Source organism: Arvicola amphibius, chromosome 10 (genome assembly GCF_903992535.2).
Source record: "Arvicola amphibius chromosome 10, mArvAmp1.2, whole genome shotgun sequence".
NCBI lineage: Eukaryota > Metazoa > Chordata > Mammalia > Rodentia > Cricetidae > Arvicola > Arvicola amphibius.
Window position 1 is genome coordinate 122,868,362 of NC_052056.1, and position 21,759 is coordinate 122,890,120.

General features: G+C 47.5%; 1 protein-coding gene across 1 annotated transcript in view; it reads left to right on the plus strand.

The window, feature by feature from the left end:
* Myo18b (myosin XVIIIB) overlaps positions 1-21,759 on the plus strand; it is a 191,843-nt gene that overhangs the window by 143,404 nt on the left and 26,680 nt on the right. The window contains exons 39-41 of the mRNA XM_038344547.1: positions 12,384-12,514; positions 19,178-19,222; positions 20,377-20,514. Of these exons, the coding sequence (XP_038200475.1) occupies positions 12,384-12,514; positions 19,178-19,222; positions 20,377-20,514 (314 nt within the window). The remainder of the gene's footprint in view (positions 1-12,383; positions 12,515-19,177; positions 19,223-20,376; positions 20,515-21,759) is intronic.

The following is a 21,759-nucleotide window of genomic DNA, read 5'->3' on the forward strand; positions in this document are numbered from 1 at the left end:
GGCCACAACTGTCCCCCATGAGCCCTCTTGCCTGCTTCCTAGGGCCCTTCAAATGACATTTGGGGCCCATGTGGATAATTTCCCCACTCTGAGATCCTTGTCATGTTTGTAGGTCCTTTTTTGGCATAGGCAGCACCCAGAAACCTTTATTGGCCCTGCAAAGACACTGAGCCAGAACCACCCAGCTAAACCAAGCCTGAGCCCTTCACACTATAAAAATCACATAAGATAATAAATAATTTACTGCTCCCAAGCTAAAGTAATTGTTACACCTCAATAAATAACTGATACACAATACAGATTTGTGATTTTTTTTAACTGGGTTACATAGACTCAAAAGCTGTAATTTTAGAAGTCTTACAACCTTTCCCTCAAAATTTACAGATGAAGAAAAGATCTGGCAGATGGTGTGGCGGGAATTTATAAACCAGATTCATCACTTGTGTCTTAAATAATGAAGCCAGGGTGCTCTGACTGTGGACCACTCAGCTGCCCTGTTGCCACCCCATCCCCACCTTTTCCAGCTCAGCTATTGCCTAGCAGGAAGCTGCTGGGGGTAGTGGGGGTGGGGCGGAGAAGGAGGCTCTGCCTTGGGCACTTTTGGAAGCTGTAAGGTTTTTTAATTCCTACCTCCTTGTGGGTCCTCTCGCCCCAGAGCCAGCTTCCAACAGGGGACACCGTTGGAGCTTTACTTTACGAGAAGGTCCTAACTTTTCTTCTCCTCCCCGGCTCAGCCTTGCTGTCCTGCTTCCTGCTTCTCTGGCTTTAAGATCCATCAGCCTCTCTTTGCTCTAGCCTGTATCACCCCAACCTTGCTGTCCCCCAGTGCGCTGACACTTGTCTCCTCTGGACCCTCTTGCCTGCATTCTCCAAGAATCCTGCTAACGACAGGCAGAGTCGATCTGCCCTGTTACCTACCTGTGGATCCTTGTCACATCTGGAAAGGACATGGACCACGGAAAATAGCATCTGGGTTAATCTGGCCTCTTCTGGCTTCTCCTTTCCCACCATGAGGGAAACTGATTCCCTATTCAATTCACTTACTCAGCCTCCTGTATAAGATTCCTGGGACTGAATAACAAGGGGGCAGTTTCTATTCTGATTCATCTGACTCCCTCAGTGTGAGCATTAAAGTCCTTTCACCTTCAACCAAAAGGTAATATATTTTCTGACTCATTTCTAGAAAATGAGGCTGTCCTGCCCGTGTGGCACTGGTGGCCTTTGTGCTCCCGCATCCTCATCAGAAAGAACTGTGCTGTTCAGATGTGTAAGGTGGATCCACTTGGTATTCCTTTTTTTTTTCCTTAGAAAGAGCTTTTGCCAAGGAGCAAGAACTGCCATTGTCACCAGGAAGCAAAGGTGACAAACAGATATCCACTGCCACAGTTCTCACAGAGAGGCAGGTTCATGTGGTCCAGAGCCAAGGCTCCTGTGTGCAGGCTAGGTGTCATTCTGCCCGCTACAGTCCCCATTCCTGATTGTGTGACTAACCAGGAGCTGTGGCCAGTGCTGCCCCACACTGTGAGGATGGCTGGCACTGAACATCACTAGCTCAGGAGAAGATCCAGGTTCAAATTTCAGAGCACACTTTGTGCTGCATGTGCCTTGGTTTTCATCGCCATGGAGCCAAAGGATCATGTGCTGCATGCCGTTAATGAGGGACTTCTCAGGTCTGTGTGTGAGCTCATGTGTGCACAGACCTTGCGCATGTGTGGATGTCAGAGGACAGCTTAGAGTGTTGGTCCTGGTCTTCGACTCTGCTTTGAGGCATACAGCAGGCTAGCTGGCTTGCTCGCTTCTGGCCTTCTACTGTCCCCACCCCCCTCTTCCCCCAGGAGTGCAGGGATCATCCACACTCTGCACCCTGCACGGGCTCTTATGTGGCTTCTGGGGATGGAGTCAGGCCACCAGGCTTGCTCTGCGCATGCTTTAAGATGAGCCACCCCAGCTCTTGCCATTCAGACTTCCCATTACTGTGACAAGCAACTGGGGGAAAGGGCAGATTGTTTATTGTTATTCATGGTTTCTATATTAATTATTCCCTTTAAAAGCTACTGAAAAGTTCATCAGTTTTATGTAGGAAACTAAAACTTGTAATAAATTGCTATGAATTGATTACAACACTAAAGTCCTCAGTTCTTCCACCATTGTTAATATTTTAACGTAAAGATGGACTTAATCATACCCAGATTCTGTTAACTAGAAACACCCCATCCTGGTCCACCCTGATGCACCCCAGTCCACTCCAGTCTGTCTTCTGTTGCTCTTATAAACACGGCGACAAAGCAGCTTGGGGAGGAGGAGGAGTTTCTTTGTCTTACACATCCCAGTCGGAGTCCATCACTGAAGGAAGTAAGGACAAAACCTCAAGGCATGAATTGATGCAGAGGCCATGGAGGAATGTGGCTTTCTGGCTTGCTCTCCATGGCTGGCCCAGGCTGCTTCTTTACACAGCTCACAAACACCTGCTCAGGGGTAGCACTGTTCACATTAGGCCGGACCCTCCTACATCACTCAGGGTCAAGAAAATGCCCCCACTGCTTCTGGGCTAGTCTGATTGAGGCGATTCTTCAGCCGAGGTTCCCCTCCTCGGGCAATGCTAGTTTGTGCCAAGTTGACGGAAACTAACCAGTGCAATTGACCTTTCTCAACCTGACACACAAGTGCACCACTATTAAATCGTAATCTTTTCTTTCTTTAAAAGTTCCATGGTCTTTAAAAATCCTAATACTTTTAAAGTCCAAGATCTCTTTAAAAATTCAGTCTCAGCTGGGCGGTAGTGGTACATGTCTTTAATCCCAGCACTCGGGGAGGCAGGAGGCTGGCGGATCTCTGTGAATTCAAGGCCAGCCTGGTCTACAAGAACTAGTTCCAGGACAGGCTCCAAAGCTACAGAGAAACCCTGTCTCAAAAAAAAAATTAAAGTCTCTTAATTGTAGGCTCCTATAAAATGAAATATTAAAAATAAAACAACTTACATACTTCCTTATTCTAAGAGGGGAAAAATCAGAGCACTGTCATGAGCAGATCAAAGCAAAACCAAACTTCAACAGTATAAGAATCCCTGTGTCCAGCATTTTGGACTCACTCGTGATCTTCTGGGCCCTAGAGGGCTTAGGTAACCCCACCTCTCCAGCATGTCATTCACAGCACACAGAGCTCAGTTCATGGGTTCAGGTCAGCTCCGTACCATAGCCTGCCATCTCGAATATGCTGGAGTCTCCACTCCAGCTGAGGCTGCACCATCATCAGTGGCCTCCGACCCCTGCCACACAGTGCCAAACCTCAGCTTCTCTCAGGACCCCTTTAACCTTGAAGCATCCATGTTTCCAAAATCATCTTGAGATACAGTTGTGGCCTCCATGGACACAGCTCTGTGTACTGACTCTGAGGAAGCTCTCTGTGGTTTATAGCATGTGTGGCCTTGGATTTAAATATGTTCTTACTGTGTTAGACCATGTAGGATGTTCTAGGATGAACCCTGTGATGAGCCGAGTGTCGTGGTGGTCATGGCAGAGCAACGTTTCTTCCTTCATGGCAACCAGGAATCAGAAAGAGAGACAGGAAGTGGGCAGGACAAGAGATTGTGCCAGGACACATGCCCAGCAACCCAGCTCCCTCCAGCTAAAGTTTCTGGTGCTTCTCAAAACATCTCCACCAGCTGACGCTCAAGCCCTCAGCACAGAAGTGACGCTTCACACTGAAAACCTATCATGCTCCATATGTCTCTCTGTGTTCTTTGAGGACTCAGGGGCACTCCTGGGCTGATTGCCATCAATTCAGGCGTGATAGGGTCTGGCATTCTGGTTGCTAACTGACGGGCAAAGCATAGGCCAGCTGGAGGCCTAAGCACTCAGCTGGGTGGTGAAGAGAAGAGACGTTGGCCCCTGGTTGCTTAAGTCTGTGCAGTGACCCACCAGGCATGTCTGCCCCAGGTGAGGAGGAACAGTTAGACGCTTGCCGGCCCTGTAAACTTGTCTCAATGTGTACGTCTCTGCCACTTTCTTATTGTTGTTGTTGAGATAGGATTTCTCTGTATAGCCCTGGCTGTCCTGGAGATCTCTATGTAGACAAGGCTGGCCTCAAATTTACAGAGATCTGCCTGCCTCTGTCTCCCGAGTGCTAGGATCAAAGAAAGATGTGCATGGCCACATCTGGCTCCCTGCCCCTATCAGTGTGTCCTTGGGATCTGCTAAGTTTGAATCCGATTGTACCCAGCAAAGAACAACTGACATTTGATCTTCCAAGTATCCAAATAACAGTGCCAAAAGGTGGTGAGACCTTTAGGAGGTACTCTGGTCTATGGAGGTGGAGGTTAAGGTTTTACACACCCACCTCCCCCACCCCCATACACACGCCCACACACTGGAGTTCTCTCAGAAGACCAAAGTGGTGGCCTCCAGAGTAGTTGTCAACAAGGGACCCTGGCACCACCTTCTTCTCATTGATGGTGTCTCAGGCCCTTTCTCTTTTTCCATTTTTCTGTCAGGTACATACAGCCTCTGGCAAAAGCCAAGCACATGCTGATGCCATGCCCTTGGACTTGCAGAACCCTGAGCCAAACTAAACGTCTTCTCCATATGAATTATCTAGTCTCGGGTGCTCTATTATAGCAACAGAAAGTGAACTAAAATGAGGCCTTTGATGAGTCTCTCTGCATCTATTATTGCACCATAAAAATAGAATGAAGCAGCGCATTTTCTGGATGGTTAAGGGAATGACCTCGTGGAGCAGCGACTGCAGGCTCCCTGGCCCTGTTTCCTGCTGATAGCTGGCTCGTTCTCACTCTTGAGCAGGTAGAGAGAAGTTCAATTGCAGTGTACCAGAGAAATGAAGGCCATTTTCCAAGTTTCTCATAATACACAGACATAATTCATCGTCTCTGTAGAGAATCTGGAAAAGCATAAAAAGAAAACATAAGCATGTTTTGATAGCTCATGCCAGGGAGAATGGCCACAGCAGTAATTCAACATTCTCCGGTTATAGTCTGTTTCCACGGCGCTTGGATCTAAGGAATCTTATTAATATTAAGCAAGGTGAGAAACTTCAGCCATTCGGCGGAATGCCAGTCAGAACAAGACTATAGATCAACACGTTCATTTATGAACTAACTCAGCAGTAGTCACCATGCGCTCGGGTATGTTGCAAACACATGTGATGAATATAAAAACACTCCATGTTTCCAGCATGTTTCAGGACTGCTTGGGATCCTCTTGTCCATGCGACATTCAAGGCCATTTGGATTTTATATTGGGACAGGATCCGGGTGTGATAGTGGAAGCCTGGAAGCCCAAGTACTAGAGAAGCGAAGGCAGGAGGACAGAAAGTTTAAGGCCAGCCTGGGCTACAAAGCTGAAGTCAGAAAATATTTGCCATTTCTGATTACACAGATGTTGATAGATGTGTGCTTGTATTTACTAAGCAAGCCACTGGCAATAGTTACATGTGTATCAACCTATGCACTCGAACACCCACGTCCTACCGAGCAGGAAGCTCCTGCTGTCTATATTGTGTCAGAAAACAGCAAGATGGATCAACTTCGGGAGTGTTGTGAGGTCTGTCCTTTTAGGCAAACCCTGGCACAGGTTAACCAAACCTGGAGAAAGTGCCTCGGGGGCAAGGAGCCTGAGGGGGAAGCTCCCTCTCATCTCAGGCAAGAGGAGGTCTCTGGAGAGCAGACAGCACGACAGCACTAGTATATTGGTGCTAGCCTCTAATTGAATGTCATGAGCAAAGACGGTTTTAATTGCTGACATTAATTATCGTCTGAACTGCTTCCCATGTAGTGGCTATGCTTGGAGTGCCCCTGGGAAGGCATCAGTCTGGAAGTCTAAAGGGCTCCGGATTCCTTCGAGCGATGATGGGCCAGGAGTACACGCTGCCCAGTGTTGTCTTTATCTATCTTGGTGAATATGATGTGTGCATCAATCCTGTCTTTTGTCACTGAGAGTCACATAGTAACACTGACTGTCTCCACCCTAAACATGTATCTGCCTGCCATGTGTCGTGTGTCAGCAATACAGGTGGATCAGGTTCTGTGACGGTGTTAGTTCCATGGATGCTGGTATATAATAGGTGCTCAATAAGTGTTCACTTAATGAGCAGGTGCATGACTGGACAGTAGAGGAGTAGCAGCATGCAGCGGTGCATGCAGAAGTCGTTTCTCTCCCTGTCTCAAGCTGTAGGCCTGTCTGAGCCTCAGGTGTGTTTCTGTGGGGGTTCTGCCATGCGCATATCCACCTACCTACACAGGCTTACATCCTACTTATGTCTCACCTCTGAGCTTCTTCCTGCTCTGGAATAGCAACTGAGGGTCCTTAGCTCAAACAGACCTCAGAACACAGTTGTGCTCTTGAGGGACAGCCGAGCCAAGGCCCAGCATGATCAGATGTGAGTGCCATACCAGCAGGCATCTGTCCCTGGATCTCATTAGGAGGCTGAAGGTCCCCAGCCCGAGCCAGCTGCCTCCAACCTGCCCCTTCTTGTTGTGTGTCTTATCTCTTTAGGTTCTGATTGAGGCGAGGGGCTTTATGCTGTCTGCCCTTGCTGGGCTTTACAGTATTGGAACTGATGTCTTGATCTCTATAGTCAGACTCTTCCTGCTCCATCTAGTTAGCCCCTCCCCCTGACGTCCCTTACTGTCAATCTATGGCTGTAGACACCAGCTTTCACATTCCAAACTCCTCTTCTGGGTTTGACCTTGGAATGCCTCCCCAGTGACACAGGGACAATGTGGCCCTCTCCAAAGCTCTTCTTCTGGGAATTTGATGTTAGCAACACCATGTGATTGGTTGAGTCTTCCCCTTCCGTGAGCACATTTACCCTTTACCTGCTGCCCTTACTTTGCCATGAGATGATAGGAGGCCCGAATAGTTGTGAGACTTGTTGGAGGTTGCACAGCCTGTAAGCCCACAGTCGAGATCTGTATCTGTAATCTGACTGTCTCCAGAGCCTACAGTTAGTGTTGCGAAATGGCAGATTCATCTCTGCTCAAGTCCCATTGTCTTGCCCATCTGCTTAGTTCTGGTGCAGCCCACCCACTGGAGTCAGAACGCCCATCTCTGCACCCATCCCTGTCCATCTCCTCTACTCTCTGGGATGTTCCTTGGTGGTTGGAACTGCAGGCCTCCGCATGACCCTCACCTGGACAAGAGGCATGGAAGCAAAGCTGGAGGAGGCTCCTGAGCCTGCACACTGGGCCTGAGAGGTCTCACCTGAGATGACCACTGGGCTTAGCATCCTGACAGCTGCTCTGCTGCGGACAATTTCCCTGCTCTGATGTTCAGTACCCTTGCCCGTAAGAGAACAGCCGTGTGACCAGCATTCACTACACTCCATGTGATTCCCTCATGCCCATCTGGTCCAGCTGTGGAAGTATCAGCTAAGCCAGAAGGCAGAGAGGTTTGGGAAGTCCTCCTGTATATGTGTTGCTTTTATTGGTTAATGAATAAAGAAACAATTTGGGTCTATGACAGGGCAGAGTAGGGCTAGGTGGGAAAACTAAACTGAATGCTGGGAGAAAGAAAGAAGAAAACTAAACTGAATGCTGGGAGAAAGAAAGAAGGCGGAGTCAGTGAAATACCATGTAGCCGCCGCCAAAGGAGACAGATACCTGGGAACTTTACCAGTAACCCATGAGCCTCATGGTAAAGTATAAAATAATAGAAATAGTAACCTATTTAAATAAAATAATTTATTTTTTATAAATAAACCTATTTAAATAAATAAAATAAATAAAAATTAACATTTAAGATATTAGAGCTATCTAGAAATACGCTTAAGCTATTGGCCAAACAATATAGTTTCTCTGTGATTATTTCCAGTCTGGGCAGCCGGAAACAAATGAGCAGCTTCTGCCAACAGGATGTACACCAGCATGGGGCAAGAAAGCTTTTTTTTTAAAAAAGGCTTTTAGACCCACAAAAACAGGAGCCAAGTGCAGCGTTTTTGGTAACAGCATTTTTTTTCAGATAGGCTCTGTTTGCTGGCAGTGAACAGGAGTGCTGTGACTCCTTTAAGACAAGGCTTACTGACTCAGCATAAGAAACCGAGGCTTCCTGGTTTGTGCTGGCAGCATGAACTCTGACTCTTTCAGGAGGCTGAGCTCTTAAATGGAGTTTGTGAGCATCATGCTACTGGTTGCTTAATGGTAACATAGATCTGTTGTGACCCTGGAGCTGGGGCAGCATGCATGGCTCTCAGAGGCAGTGAAGATGCCTTCACCATGTTGGACTGGGCAGAGCCAACAGGCAGGACTGAGGATTTGGTTCAGCCATGCCAACTTAGCATTTAAAAAAAAAGCGTTTCTGGTCAGAAAATAATTACAGATATGCAATAAAGACAGATTCAGATGAAAAAGACCTCCAAATGGGTCACAGTGTTGAATAAATGTACATAGGCTTAGGAGAGAAAAGAAAAAAGTATAGACAGTTACAAAAAGAAGTAAATGATTTTTTAAAAAAATAAAACAAAGTCTTTAGAGAGACAGAGTACAGGCAGTTGTAGATTAAAGGAGCAAAGGAAAATAAGCTATGTAAAGATGGAAAATACACAGAAATTCTGGATTATGCATATCATTGTGTTTTCTTTGAATGTTTTGACTGTGAATAAGCTAAGTACAGAGAGACATTTCATTGTACAAGCTGCTAAACTAGACCAACATATATATTTTAAAGATATCTTGACTTCAAAATTTGGGTTTGAGGCTATGTTTCTTTGGAAAAGAGGTTCTGCTTTTGTTTCCACAGAAGATGGGAACCTGTGGATTCCTTCCAGGCTAATGCCGTTTTATGGACCAAGACCCTCCCAAAAGATTTCTGTAAACCTACCACCCAAAAAATACTTTGCCCAACAAAAATCAGGAAGCAGTTTATAGAGAACTATACCCAAATTCCCAAATATTATTTATAAATGTTTGTTCACATTTAAAGGGGGATATGTTGTAGAGATTAATACTTTACATTAGTATAATCTTGGTCTACTGATACAAATTTAAGGTCAATTTTGTTATATATGCTCTTGATTAAGGTATTGTGTTTGTGCATCTCATTTAAAAATATAATGTATAATTAAGAAATATAGGTTAATAGATAGTCATCTAAAATAGTCAAGCTTGTAGTCATGTTAGGTTTTCTAGATGTACGAAAATATATTTCAGATGGATATTCTTCAGCTCTTTCAAAGACTACAAAATATGGCATTTAAAATATTTTAAGAACTTAGACTTTTTATGACAATGAGACTCATCTGTTCCTGGCAGCACCAATCTACTTCAAGAGGATAATGGGCATCAAAGAGGTTCCTCATGGAGTTTGTTAGCCATTCAGGAAAGAAACTGATCTTGCCTGGACTACTTGATGGTATGCTATATGAACTGGACATGCAGGACCCACAGAAAAAGTCCTTGAAATTTCCAGCTTCATGGAAAAGTCTGGCAGATACTATGGACCTGTAGGCTGAAGATGGATGTCTGCAACATTACAGAAGAACTTTGGGTGACTGTCTAGGCAATGATATATCCCTGTTAATTCTAGAGGTTTGGAAGTTGCTTACAATGCACTTCCTGTTAACTTAGGTAATATTATACCCTTCTGGGGTCTTTGATGGAGTTGAAGAGCAAATAGTTATAATTATAGTTTTCCTTAGTTATGATAAAAGGTAAGGTAAATATAAATATTGTAACTATAATTCTTGCTTGGTAACTGTTTTGCATATATAATTTTACTATGTTAGAGTTAAAACCTTCCTCTTTATTTAGACAGAAAAGGGTATATGATGTGGGAAGTCCTTCTGTATATGTGTTGCTTTTATTGGTTAATGAATAAAGAAGCTGCCTAGGCCTATTACAGGGCAGAATAGAGCTAGGTGGGGAAAACTAAACTGAATGCTGGGAGAATGAAGGCAGAGTCAATGAGATACCATGTAGCCACTGAAGGAGACAGATGCCCGGGAGCTTTACTGGTAAACCATAAGCTTCATGGTAAACTATAATAGAAATGGGTTAATTTAAGATGTAAGAGCTAGCTATGAATATGATTAGTCTATTGGCCAAACAGTATTACAACTAATATAGTTTCTGTGTGGTTATTTGGGGTCTGAGCAGCCGGGAACAAATAAGTGTTCTCTGGCTACAGCAGAGACCTGTATTTCTCCAAAAGCACAGCTGTTACTATGTGAACTTTGACTCACAGCTCCCATCCCCAATGTCATGATGTCCTTTTCTGTCCACTGGCTGTGGTCTGGGGCTGGGCACCAGCTTGTCTCTCACTTGCTAACCTTAGGTAGGCATTCTATGGCTGGCAGCCTAACTTGAAATGTAAGCCCTACACATTCCTACTGCTCTCCACATTTCTCTTCCAATTTCAGCTCTGTGAAGGGCTGCCCTGGCTTTGGGCTATCTCTGCTGCAATGTTCAGTCTTGTCAGAAAGACCACATGCCTTCATTAAGGTGCCAGCTCCCTGTGGGGAGAATGGGGAGAGTGGTCCACACAGGAATATTGACTAAGCTCATTCCAGTCCTAGCTGGGTTCCTGGGATGCACAGTCCCATGGACTGGGTTCAGATCAGATCCTGTTCTGCTGCCTCTAGTGATGCCTCTGTCCTCAGTTTCTTCAGAGAAGCCTGGTAAGTTGTCTGTAGTCACAGGGTTGCTGGAGTTGGTGGAGAGTCTGGGAATTGCACTCAAATATGAGCCATAATCTTTACCTTGCACACACTCTCATCATTAGGAATGTGTGTTACCTTGAACAGTCCACCAAAAAGAAACCAGATGATCAGAGCAGCTTTTAAAAAAATCTCCCAGGACCCCACCCCATTCCACCCTACCCCACCCATAATATCCCTCAGACTCCAAGCTCCTCAGTCTTGTGGTGTTGTGTGTGTATGTGGTATATATGGTGTGGGAGGGCTATGGTGTGTGTGGAGTGTATATGGTGTGCGTGTGTGTGTGGTGTATGTGGGGTGTGTGAGTATGCTGTATATGATGGTGTATATGTCAGGTATGGTATGCATGTGGTGAGTGTGTGTGTTGTGTGTGGTTGCTGTAGATCCCAGGTGACAGTCCTCTAAGTAGTTCTATTTTCTCCACGGTGTCCGAGGATGCCTTCTCCATTGCTACATTTTTATTAATGTCCATCTAATGACATCAAAGTGACATACTGTGATCTCCCTAACCATCCCAATGCTGGGTACAGCTTCAGACTTTCAGCTTTTCATCTCATCGGCCGTACTTGCCCTGGGCTCATGTTCAAGGCCCTGCTTTGCCTCTGGTCTATCCCCTGTGGAATTCATTTCCAGAAGAGAGATTCTGGATGTAGCTAGATGATTCTTTATTTTGGGGAGTTTGGTGCATTGTAGGATACAACAGCATGTGGCTTGCTGCATGTCACAGTGTACTCTAAGGCGTGGTAGCCGACTCTGCCTCCAGACTTTACCTAAAGTCCCCAGGAGCCAATTCCCCTTCCATCAACAAGCTTGGTGTTAAAGGAAAAACTGAAAAATAGATGTTCTGTGGACATCAGAGGTATTCCAAAGGGTCAGGATGATATTGAGTATGGCAGTACCTGACAGTACCCAGCTCGGTGAATGGGTACCACAAAGGGAGTCAGGAACACCAAGCTGGAGTTCCAGCACCTGTGCTAAATGGCCTCAGTCCCTCAGCCCTGAGGTGAGATGACTATCGTGACTCACCTGCCAGGCTCAAACAGAAAGTGGCCTGTAAATGCCTGCCAGGTTTGTCACTCTGCGGGGTGTGGGGGGAGTACTGAGGAGTCCTACTTTGTATAGTGTCTTAGTCACTGTTCTGTTGCTGTGAACACCATGACTAAGGAAACTCTGATGAAAGGAAGCACGTATCTGAGTGCTTGAGCACGGTTCTAGAGGGCTGGTCCATGATTGGCATGGTGGATGTCGCAGCACATAGCCAGCCATGGCCTGGAACTTCCCTGAGAGCAGAAGATGCAGGCCCAGCCAGCAGAGCCTTCTCTCTGCTGTCCCATACTTTTTGCACCAGGTCCATCTTTCATGCTCAGCTCCCCCATGAGCCTCTGACCCATCTTGGTTGACCCATTTACTGGTTCATTGAAGATGGCTGAGATCTCAGGGTGATGGTGATATAAATCCAAGCATGTCTCTAGACACATACACTCATAAAGAGCAATGCCATGATGCCAGGAGGGCCCTCAATACTCTATTCCCTCTTGTGTAGAACATGTTGTACCTGCCTGGGACCCCCCAGGGTTTAACATTTCCCCATCTGCAGCCAGAGCCTGGGAAGGATTTGCTAATGAGCTATAGGCTCTGCTCAGGCTGTCCCCTTGTGCCTGGAACTCTAGAGTTGGGTGGAGTTACTAGAGTCCAATGGCTTCTATGGTCTATGTCTGCAGGAGAAGTATGTGGAGGAGCTGGCCGCTGTGAGGCAAACGCTGCAGGCAGACCTGGAGACATCCATCCGGCGCATCGCAGACCTGCAGGCAGCGTTGGAAGAGGTGGCGTCTAGTGATAGTGATTCAGAAAGGTAACTGGGGATGGCTGGGTCAGAGGCGGGATCCCTGCAGAGATCTGTAGCTCCTAGAAGTCCCAGGCTGCATCTTCTAAGGTCCCAAAATGCCTGAGGGTTGCAGGCATAGCTGATTTGTTTGGACTGGGAGAAGAGAGATGACAAAGTCCTTGTCACCTGTGAAGCATGGGACCTGGCTTGTTGGACATGGGCAAGGCAGACGGAAAGAGAGCAGTGAGGGGTCCTGGAGAGGCTGATTGTCCGGTCTAGGCCTGTACTCGTCACGTTCTTGCTGCTGTGACACAACTGAATCGGCCACTTAAGTGTGGGCTCAGGGGCTACAGTCCATCTTGGTGGGAAGGAGTGGTGGCCTATTCCCCTGCTGCCCCTGCCCTCCCAGGGTGTCTATCCTGCCAGCACTATGCCCATTCCTGCATTGTTTCTGCCCCATTGCAGTCTCTATGGCGCAGCCTGTAGCATAGGCTTGTGGTGAGCAGCCTGAAGGTGTGGCTCCCTCCTGATGGCCCTGATGCCTCTGTCCCCACCTACAGGACTGCACTGAGAGCCTGCCAGCCCCAATCCATTTGCTCTTCTTTGCTACTGCAGGCCTTGGGGAGAAAGTCTTTCTATTCCAAAGACCCTGGCTTCCAGGACACTCCAAGTCACAGGGCACCTTAGCTCTGTGTAGAGTCAGAACCCAGCTTAAGAAGTTTTGTAAACCTCTTTTCATTAAAGAAAAAGTTTGACTTTGAGAAATGTTCTTACTATACAGCCCTGGCTAGCCTAGAACTTATCACGTGGACCTGGCTGCCTTTGAACTCACAGAGATCCCCCAGCCTCTGCCTTCTGAGTGCCACCACTCCTGCAGTTAGGATTCAAGCCTGGCAGGTGAGGCGAGGCAGACAGAGAGGGTTACGGGTCAACCATGATTTCTTTTCATGGGAAGAGCCAGATATCAGGATTTGAGGTAAGTTTCGTGCCCGGAGCCTGGGTTTGTTGAATGACTAAGGAATAAATAACAGTTCAGGAATGGGACTGTCTTCACACAGCCTGCTTCCTGGGGTATGTATATAAATGGATAGATAAATTCATACAAATCCAGAAAAATAAGTATGTGCCTGGCTCTGTGGGAAATGAAAAGGTCTCTAAAGGCAGGTGACCAGTGGAGTAAGTGGCCCCAGTTCCCTAAGGAGGAGGCAGTATCGACCCATGAGAGGAAATTTGGAGGAAGAATGAACAAGGACCAAGAGAGGAATGTTCTAGAAAGCACCAGAGCCTTTCATTAGCTACTTTCTTAAGGGAGGAGAGGTTTGACTCATAGGCATGACCTCTTGTAGAAGGCAGTATGTCAACTAGGAAGACGCAGGGCATACAGCCTGGCATGTTCACATTCTGGACCAGAAGCTGAGGTCACCTTTGAGGGTGACACAGCTCCAAGACTCTGCCTTATTTCCGCAGTCCCCAGTGCAGTGCCACCATCTGAGGACAGCGATGCATCCCCCTGCAGGATCGTGTCAGATTCAGGTCCTGGAGGAGGGTTTTCAGGCCAGAGGCTCAGTTTTTCACCCTTTTCCATTCTTCCCCTTCCCCCTCCCATCTCCCTTTTTCTTCTCTCACAACACTTTGCTGAAGCCCACTGAGACTCTCAGTTCTCCAGACAGTGGGAAGCAAAAGACATCCACAGAAGAGCCCAACAAGTCAATGGGTGCTCAGAGCTGCTGTTCACCACTGTCTTGGTTAGGGTTTCTATGGCTGGTCATCACCATACCAGAATCAACTTGGTGAGGAGATGGTTCATTTCAGCTCATTTCTACAACACAGTCCATCATCAAAGGAAGTCAGACCAGTAACTCAAGGCAGGAACCCGGAGGCAAGAACTGAAGCCAACACCACGGAGGAATGCTGTTTACTGACTTGCTCCTCATCGCTTGCTCAGGTTGCTTTCTTATGACATCCAGGACTGCTTGTCTAGGGGTGCCACCACCCACAATCATTAGTCAAGAAAATGCCCTACAGACTCATCTATGGGCCACTCCAATGGCAGTGTTTTTTTTTTCAGTTGAGGTTCCTCTTCCAAGACAACTCTAATTTGTGTCGAGCTGACAAGAAAATAACCAGGGCAACCCAGGAGGAACACAGCCCTGACTATCAAAGACAAAGAGAAAAACGTGTTGCACTGTATAGGTCCCGTTGCACAAAACAGGGCTCCCAGTTGCTGCCCAGTGCCAGCCTAGTGCCCATGTCAGCAGCACGAAGCTCTATGCCGTACCTGCTTATTGTGAATAAGAGGTTCAGATTGGAGCCTGAAGGACCGGTTCTAGATATTTCTTTATGAATTCTCAATTAGGGTTCAAACCACTGGGGTGGGGAAGGAAGAGAGAGGTGGGAGCAGTCAAGGGAGAGAGAAAACCTAACTCCCCAAACTGCCAGAATGAGAGTCTCTTTGAGTGACTCATTCACATTATGCCAAATCACAGTTCCACAATTCACATGGGATTGGGTCTTAATGAAGCAGGCCTTGAAGGCTGGGAGCAGAGATAGCTCCCAGATGTGCTCAGAAAGCCGGGCAGCACACGGCAGTGCTTAAGCCTGTGCAACTCTGCACCAGGGCCTGGCATTGTTGGCTAGACTGTGGCATCAGCCTCCTTAGATTAATGGGGGAAATGTTGTCAGTTTGTCCTGCAGGCTTGGAAGATGCTCATTAGTCATGAAAGGACTGCATTGGCTGACAGGCAACCCCATCTATTCCTGGCCCCAAAATCTGCAGCTGCTCTGCCTGTTGCCTTGCCTGGGGACGCGGTAGGATGCAGAGGGGTTCGCAGGTTACCCTTGACTTCAGAGTCACAGATCAAAGTGTGTCAGTTCCTTCTGGGCCCATCTGAGATGGACACTCTGGGAGTGAGCGAGCATGTTCTGGGAGGCTGAGGAGACCAGAAGCAGGACACTCCTCAACTCACACACTCAAATAACCAGTCTGACATCAGGCTGTGGAGGGGATGGGGCAGATCTGGATGGAACCAGAAACCGGTCTCCTGAGGATATATTGTGAGTCAGCTACTCACTGGTAAGCCCTTGCCCTGGCCAGAATGTGAAGTCTCCCACTGTACGAGAGGACAGCGTTCTCCCCATGGCTCTTTCCTTATAGCTGCCCCCATGAGTGATGAACATGACCTGACTTGGAAGAATAGCTTGAGTGAGCTCTCCATTTATCTAAGAAGGCTGACACTCATTTAAGAGTCACAGTGCGAGTCCTGTGCCCTGTAGTATGCGTTTAAACAGTGCTGTGTAGGTTGCCTGGCTTTCTAAGCATGATTGTATCCAGTGCATAGCTGATAAGATGATTCCCAGAGAGCAAAAGCTCCCACAATTCACAGTGTCTATTTCCAATAGCGCAGGAACTGGTGACGATGATACCGCGTGCCCTTCCTGGAAGACAATTGTTACTTCTGGGCACTCCCTGATAAGAATCTCTTGGGCTCCTACCACTGTCTTTCCCAAATTAAAGATAAGGAAACAGAGTCTCACAGGTGTCTAAATGATACATGTGTTAAGTGATGGAGCCATGCCTTGGTTTTGAGGCTGGCCTTCCTGCCAGCTAAAGGTGGCTTTGTCATCACATAGGACATGCCATGTGTCCTTTATCTCATATCAAGGTCTCTGATATCATCTGGGCTGCCATGATGGTGAGCTTCTGTCAGTCACTGACAGAGCAAATGAATCCAGGCCTTGCTTCCCAGGCTGTGTTTGCATTTAGACGCAGCTGTCAGGCAAAGGTGCCCCCGAAGGAATCCATTTGAAGACATTTAATCATTTAATTACCTTGATCCTCACCAATGCCTCTTTAAAAAATTCTTGGCACGAGTTCCTTTTGGAAGACAACACTGACCAAGATGTCAGAAAGAACTGCCAACACCAGCCAAGGGCTGGGGTTTGAGCCTTGCCTGTGCAGCCAACCGGATCAGCACCACGGACAGCTCTTCCGGCCTCCAGTTGCCCTTAATAGAGGATTACTAACTTGAATGTGTTCTTCTCCAAGCACAGGCTTGGTGGGGGGTGTGGGGAACAGCTTCAGTGACGGTGGCTACAATTTTGTTTCTTGTGAGATGGATTCAGATCCATCACCACCATCACCCCACAATGGTGGGCTACATGGTGCAGTCTTGAGGCATGGAAAACCCAGATCTCCCTGCTTGGCTAGACAACATCATGGACTCAGACCATCAGAGCAATCTGCCGGAGCATGAAGGTCAAACCCGTATGAAGATTCTGCTAACAAAGCTGTGTGTGGAGCCACATAGGGGGAAGCATCCAGGAGTGGCCAAGAAGGGGACCAATAACTGCCAGTGGGTTAAAAGAGCAAGAGGAAGATGGTCACATAGAGGAGGCTGCAGCAAGTTCACCAGCCTAGTGGCCTGCAGCAGAGAGAAAATCAGGGAACAAACACCGTGGCCTGTCTGCCTTAGCGGCTGAGCCCATTGGGAAGTCATATAGTCAGGAAGCACATGGATGGGACTCACATACTCAGTGGCGTCTGTTACGACAGCCAGTGTGGACCAGTAGACAGTACTGAAGCATGACCGCAGACAGTAGCCACGTCTCTACAGGAAAGAGTCCCTCCAGGAGGCAGGTAGTGATTCTGAACGCTGAGTCCCCACAGCAACCCTCAGGGATCCAGGCTGGATGAATGTCAGCACCCACGCATGCTCTGTCGACTGTCCAGAGCTGCCCCAGTAAAGGATGGTGTCCAGTGGGTCCAAGAAGTGTAGGTTCCAAACTGAGAATGAGCCCTCACTGAGAGGGAATGAGTCCTTGAGATTAAACATTCAGCAGTGGGTTCTGAGGACCCTACTGCCCTATCTCCATGCAGTCCTGCACCAAAAAAACTGTGCTGTCGCTGGGTCAGGAGATGAAGGCTTGCAGAAGCTGTGCTCTGTGTAGCATAGAGGCAGTGATGGGCAAACCTTTATAGTAAAAGTAGGGAGGGGCCGGAAGACAGCACAATGCCCATAGTGCTTGCTGTACTTCTTAAAAAAAATGTAAACTGCCAAGGGGTGGGTGGTACATGCTTTGTGATACTAGCACTGGGGAGGCAGAGACAGGAGGCTAGTTGGGATTTGATGCCTGGGCAGTATTCTTGGTGAACTCCAGCCAATGAGAGACTCTGCCTCAAAAATCAAAGTGGATGGCCCCTGAGGAAAGATAAGGCTAACCTCAGAACACACACACACACACACACACACACACACATGTACATGCGCACCCACATTCAAATGCACATTATCTCTCTCTATCTCTCTCTCTCTCTCTCACACACACACACACACACATTTTCTCTTTCTCTTTTTCACACACACATTCAAATGTGCATGCTCTCTCTCTCACACATTCAAATACACATGCTTTCTCTCTCACACACACACACTCTCTTTCTCTCTTTTTCACACACATACACATTCAAATGCACACACACACACATTCTCTCTCTCTGTCTGTCTCTCTCTCTCTCCCTCTCTCCTCTCCCTCTCTCCCTCTCTCACACACACACTCGATATAAACAATAGTTTGTTGTGGCTGTGGTGCCGTGGCCCCGTGCTATTGAACTGATCAAGTTCGGTCTGTAACTTTCTGGTCTGTGAGTCACAGTTTGGAGGGATGTGGAAGACATGTCTGTGGTCCATGAGGGCATCAGTCTACTGGGGAGATGGTTGGAAATATGAGGCCTCTAGGGAGGCAGATCTTTAGAGGAAGAAAGGAACAACGACCGCATCTCCTCAGGCCTGCCCAAATCCCAGCAGATGTTGTGGCTGGAGGCTCAGTCTGAGGACTCAGAGTTAAGGCAACTTACATGCAGGGGCTTTTTGTCTTGCCTGCTCCCCATTTGGTGGCTGTGGCAAACTGACTATCAGCATGCCTTATGATCATCACAAGCTGGGGCTGGAAGTTCAGTGCCCTTGCATAAGAGTTTACTAACTTCATCTATAAAATAGAGGCAGGGGGTGTGGGAAGAGTGTGTGAACAGTGTTTCTCCCTCAAGAATAGCTACTGATGTAATTAGATTAGGATTTTCCCACAATGCCTCGGGAAGCTATCCTGTCTATGTGTCTTGATTTGTTGGCTTCCCAAAGAATACGAGGCAAGCTCCAGACATTTTGTCAATAACTATATGATTAATACCAGCAATGCCAGTTGCATTTCAAAATTTTGTTTTATTTTGTTTTTTTTCTATCTGAGTGTTTGGCCTACATATATGTCTGTTTACCACATGTGTTCCTAGTGCCCTTGGAAGTAAGAAGAAAGCATTGGAACCCCTGGAACTGTTGTCTGATGGTTGTGATCACCCATGTGGGTGCTGGAAGTTAAACCCGGGTCCTCTAGAAGAGTAGCCAGTGCTCTTAACCAGAGCTTCACCCAAGTCGTGTTTTTAAAGGGTAGTGATAATAGCTGCCCCCGTTCCCCAGGAACTGTGCTGAACAAGTGCAGAGGCAGACACACACATATTAGTAATCATCCATGGTTTGCAAAGGGAGGTAGAGGGTTCATTGAGGACAACTCACTGCCCTACAACCACACAGCGACTAAGGGAGGAAATGTGATGCAAACCCAGGCATGTGTAGTGTTAGAGACCAGGTCCCCAGCCCTGGCTGCACAATCATAACAGGCCTTGTCTTGTATCTCTCCTAGTGTCCAGACAGCCGTGGATTGTGGCAGCCGCAGCAGGAAAGAGGAGTAAGTAAGCCCCCATGTAGCTTACAGAGGGAAGCCCTGGCTCTGTGTGTGCAGCTGGCAAGGAGAAAGTCTGCTTCCATCTGGAGAACTCTCTGCAATGTCTGTGAAGTTCTGGGCTCATGGTCTAGCATGGGCCTCATGGGAGCACACTCTGTCTACCTGCCTGACTTAGCTTAGACAGAGGGAAGCCATGGGTGATCATATCCCTGTCCCCCACACCTTCAGTGGCTCCCTGTTGCTCCAGATAGACCTTTCAGAGAGGCACCTGTGCTCCATGCTGGCCTCTGATCCTCTCTCCATCTGTGGTTCCTGCTTTTCTACTGTCTGTATCCTGACCTTTCCTGACCTGCACACCTGTGTGGACACTATTCCCACCATGCCCTCATCTTCCAGGGGCAGGCTGCCACCCTTACTTCCTTTTTCCTTCAGGAAGGAAATGGGGATTCCTTTCTCAACCTGTGAGCCGGCCCTCTGCCCCTCTCTGTATGTGGTGATGGGGCCTTCATTTCGTGGCTTCTCATAGTCATATGTATCCCCTCTGCTAGGAAGCCATCTTGAGGACAGGGTTAATATCAAGCCCCTGTCCCATGGTGATGGACGCAGTGTCACATAAACAAGCCACACATTTGTGCATGTATGGGCCCATGGGCACTTGGGTGTGCACACATACACATGAGTAGCTGTGCGGCCTTCCCCTAGTGCTAAAGAGAAGACCCAGCTTGCCAAGGGATCCTGAAAGGGTAAGGGAGGACTGAGGATAGTCACCCCTGCATATCCCATGAACGTATCATTTGGTACAAAATTCAATGGCAAGCTTGACACACACACACACACACACACACACACACACACACCACACGTATCCCCAGGAATGCTATGATTAATACTAAAGGTACTGGGATGAAAGCAAGTGAGTTTTTCACCCAGACTCCATCGGGCACCAGTTTGTTGACCTTGGCTAAGATCTAGCTTGGCCCCTCCAAGTGCCAGAGCTTTCTCCCATTCTCCCATTTCACAGGCTGGTACCAGTTCTCCGTCTTTGGCATCGCCTGTAGAACGCTCTGCAGGGCCCAGGCTCACAGTGTGTGGTGATGGTGTGGTATGGTCCTTACTGCGGTTGCCACTGTGATCAATGTCCTAACTTTGGCTTCTAGGGACAATGTCTCCGTCATCAGCTCCCAGCCAGAGAGTAGTCTACAGTCCTGGATGAGCTGCTCCCTGTCCCTAGCCACAGATGCCGTGAGGACCCCCTCTCGACAGTCGGCTGTCAGCAGCTCTCTCCTCAGTCCCAGGTAAGAGCCCTGGCCTGTGGCCTGGCTGATGGCTCAAAGGCTAATGCTTGTAGGCTGACCTGGGGGAGCAGGGAGCCCACCCCTTCCCAGCTGTGTGGCTGCTTTAAGGGGGTTGCTTGCCCTCTCAGGGGCTGAGAAGTGTGAGTCTGATGCTGGTCACCAACTCATATAGCGGTAAGGATGCAGCTTCCACACAGACATCCACAAGGCATCGAGGATCGGTTATTCTAAATAGTTCAGTGTGGACAAGGGATTCTTTATCGCTGCTCCTGTCTCGGGTGTCACACTAGTGAGTCTTTGGTTTATAAATAAGCGTGGTCACTTACGGTTTTGTTTCAATTCTGTCTGTTGTTTTTGAGTGGAGTCATAAAGCCAGGCACACTGGTTCCGTGCCCTTTATCTCAGCTGCTACAGAGGTTGAGGCAGGGGGATTTTTCTTGAGCTGAGAAATTTGAAGACACCTTGTGATAGGGTGAGCTACAGACTTTAAAAATAAATATCTATTGAGCTATGTTTCTCATGGGAAATTTTATTAAGTTTCGAATGTAAGAATTTATAATCTTGGGGTGAGAGGGATGGCCCAGCAGGACTTGCCTAGAACCAGAGCTCAGTTCCCAGCACCCACACTGAGCAGATCACAGCTGCCTGTAACTTCAGCTCCGGGGACTAAATGGCCTTTTCTGGACCCCTAGGGTAACTGCACTCAAGTGTACATAACAATTTAGACACACAAGCCTACAAATAATTAAGAATACAAAAAAGCTTTTTAATTATTTATTTTATTTTGTGATTATATGATTATATCATTTCCCTCTTCCCTTTCCTCCCTCAGAACTCTCCTATATAACCCTTCTTGTTTTCTTTCAAATTTATGGCTTCTTTCTCATTAATTGTTGTTATATACATATATGTATGTGTGCATGCATGCACGTGTATTCCTAAACACATACTATAACCGGCTCAGTCTGTATAAAGTCAGTTGTATGTGTATATTCTCAGGGCTGACCATTCGGTATTGGATGCTCAGCTGGTGGGCTCTTCTCTGGGAAAGATGATTTATCATGCTCATGCTCTCAGCATTCCTTAGTTGCCTCCAGTTCTCTGTGTAGGGTTGAAGCCTCATGGACCCCCCCCCCACACACACACACCACCATCCACTTCTTTAGCGTGTCTATTGGGGTCATCCTTGGTCAGGTCATGTTTGGGCAGTTATGTTGTGGATGCAGCTTCTGACATTGCTAGGAA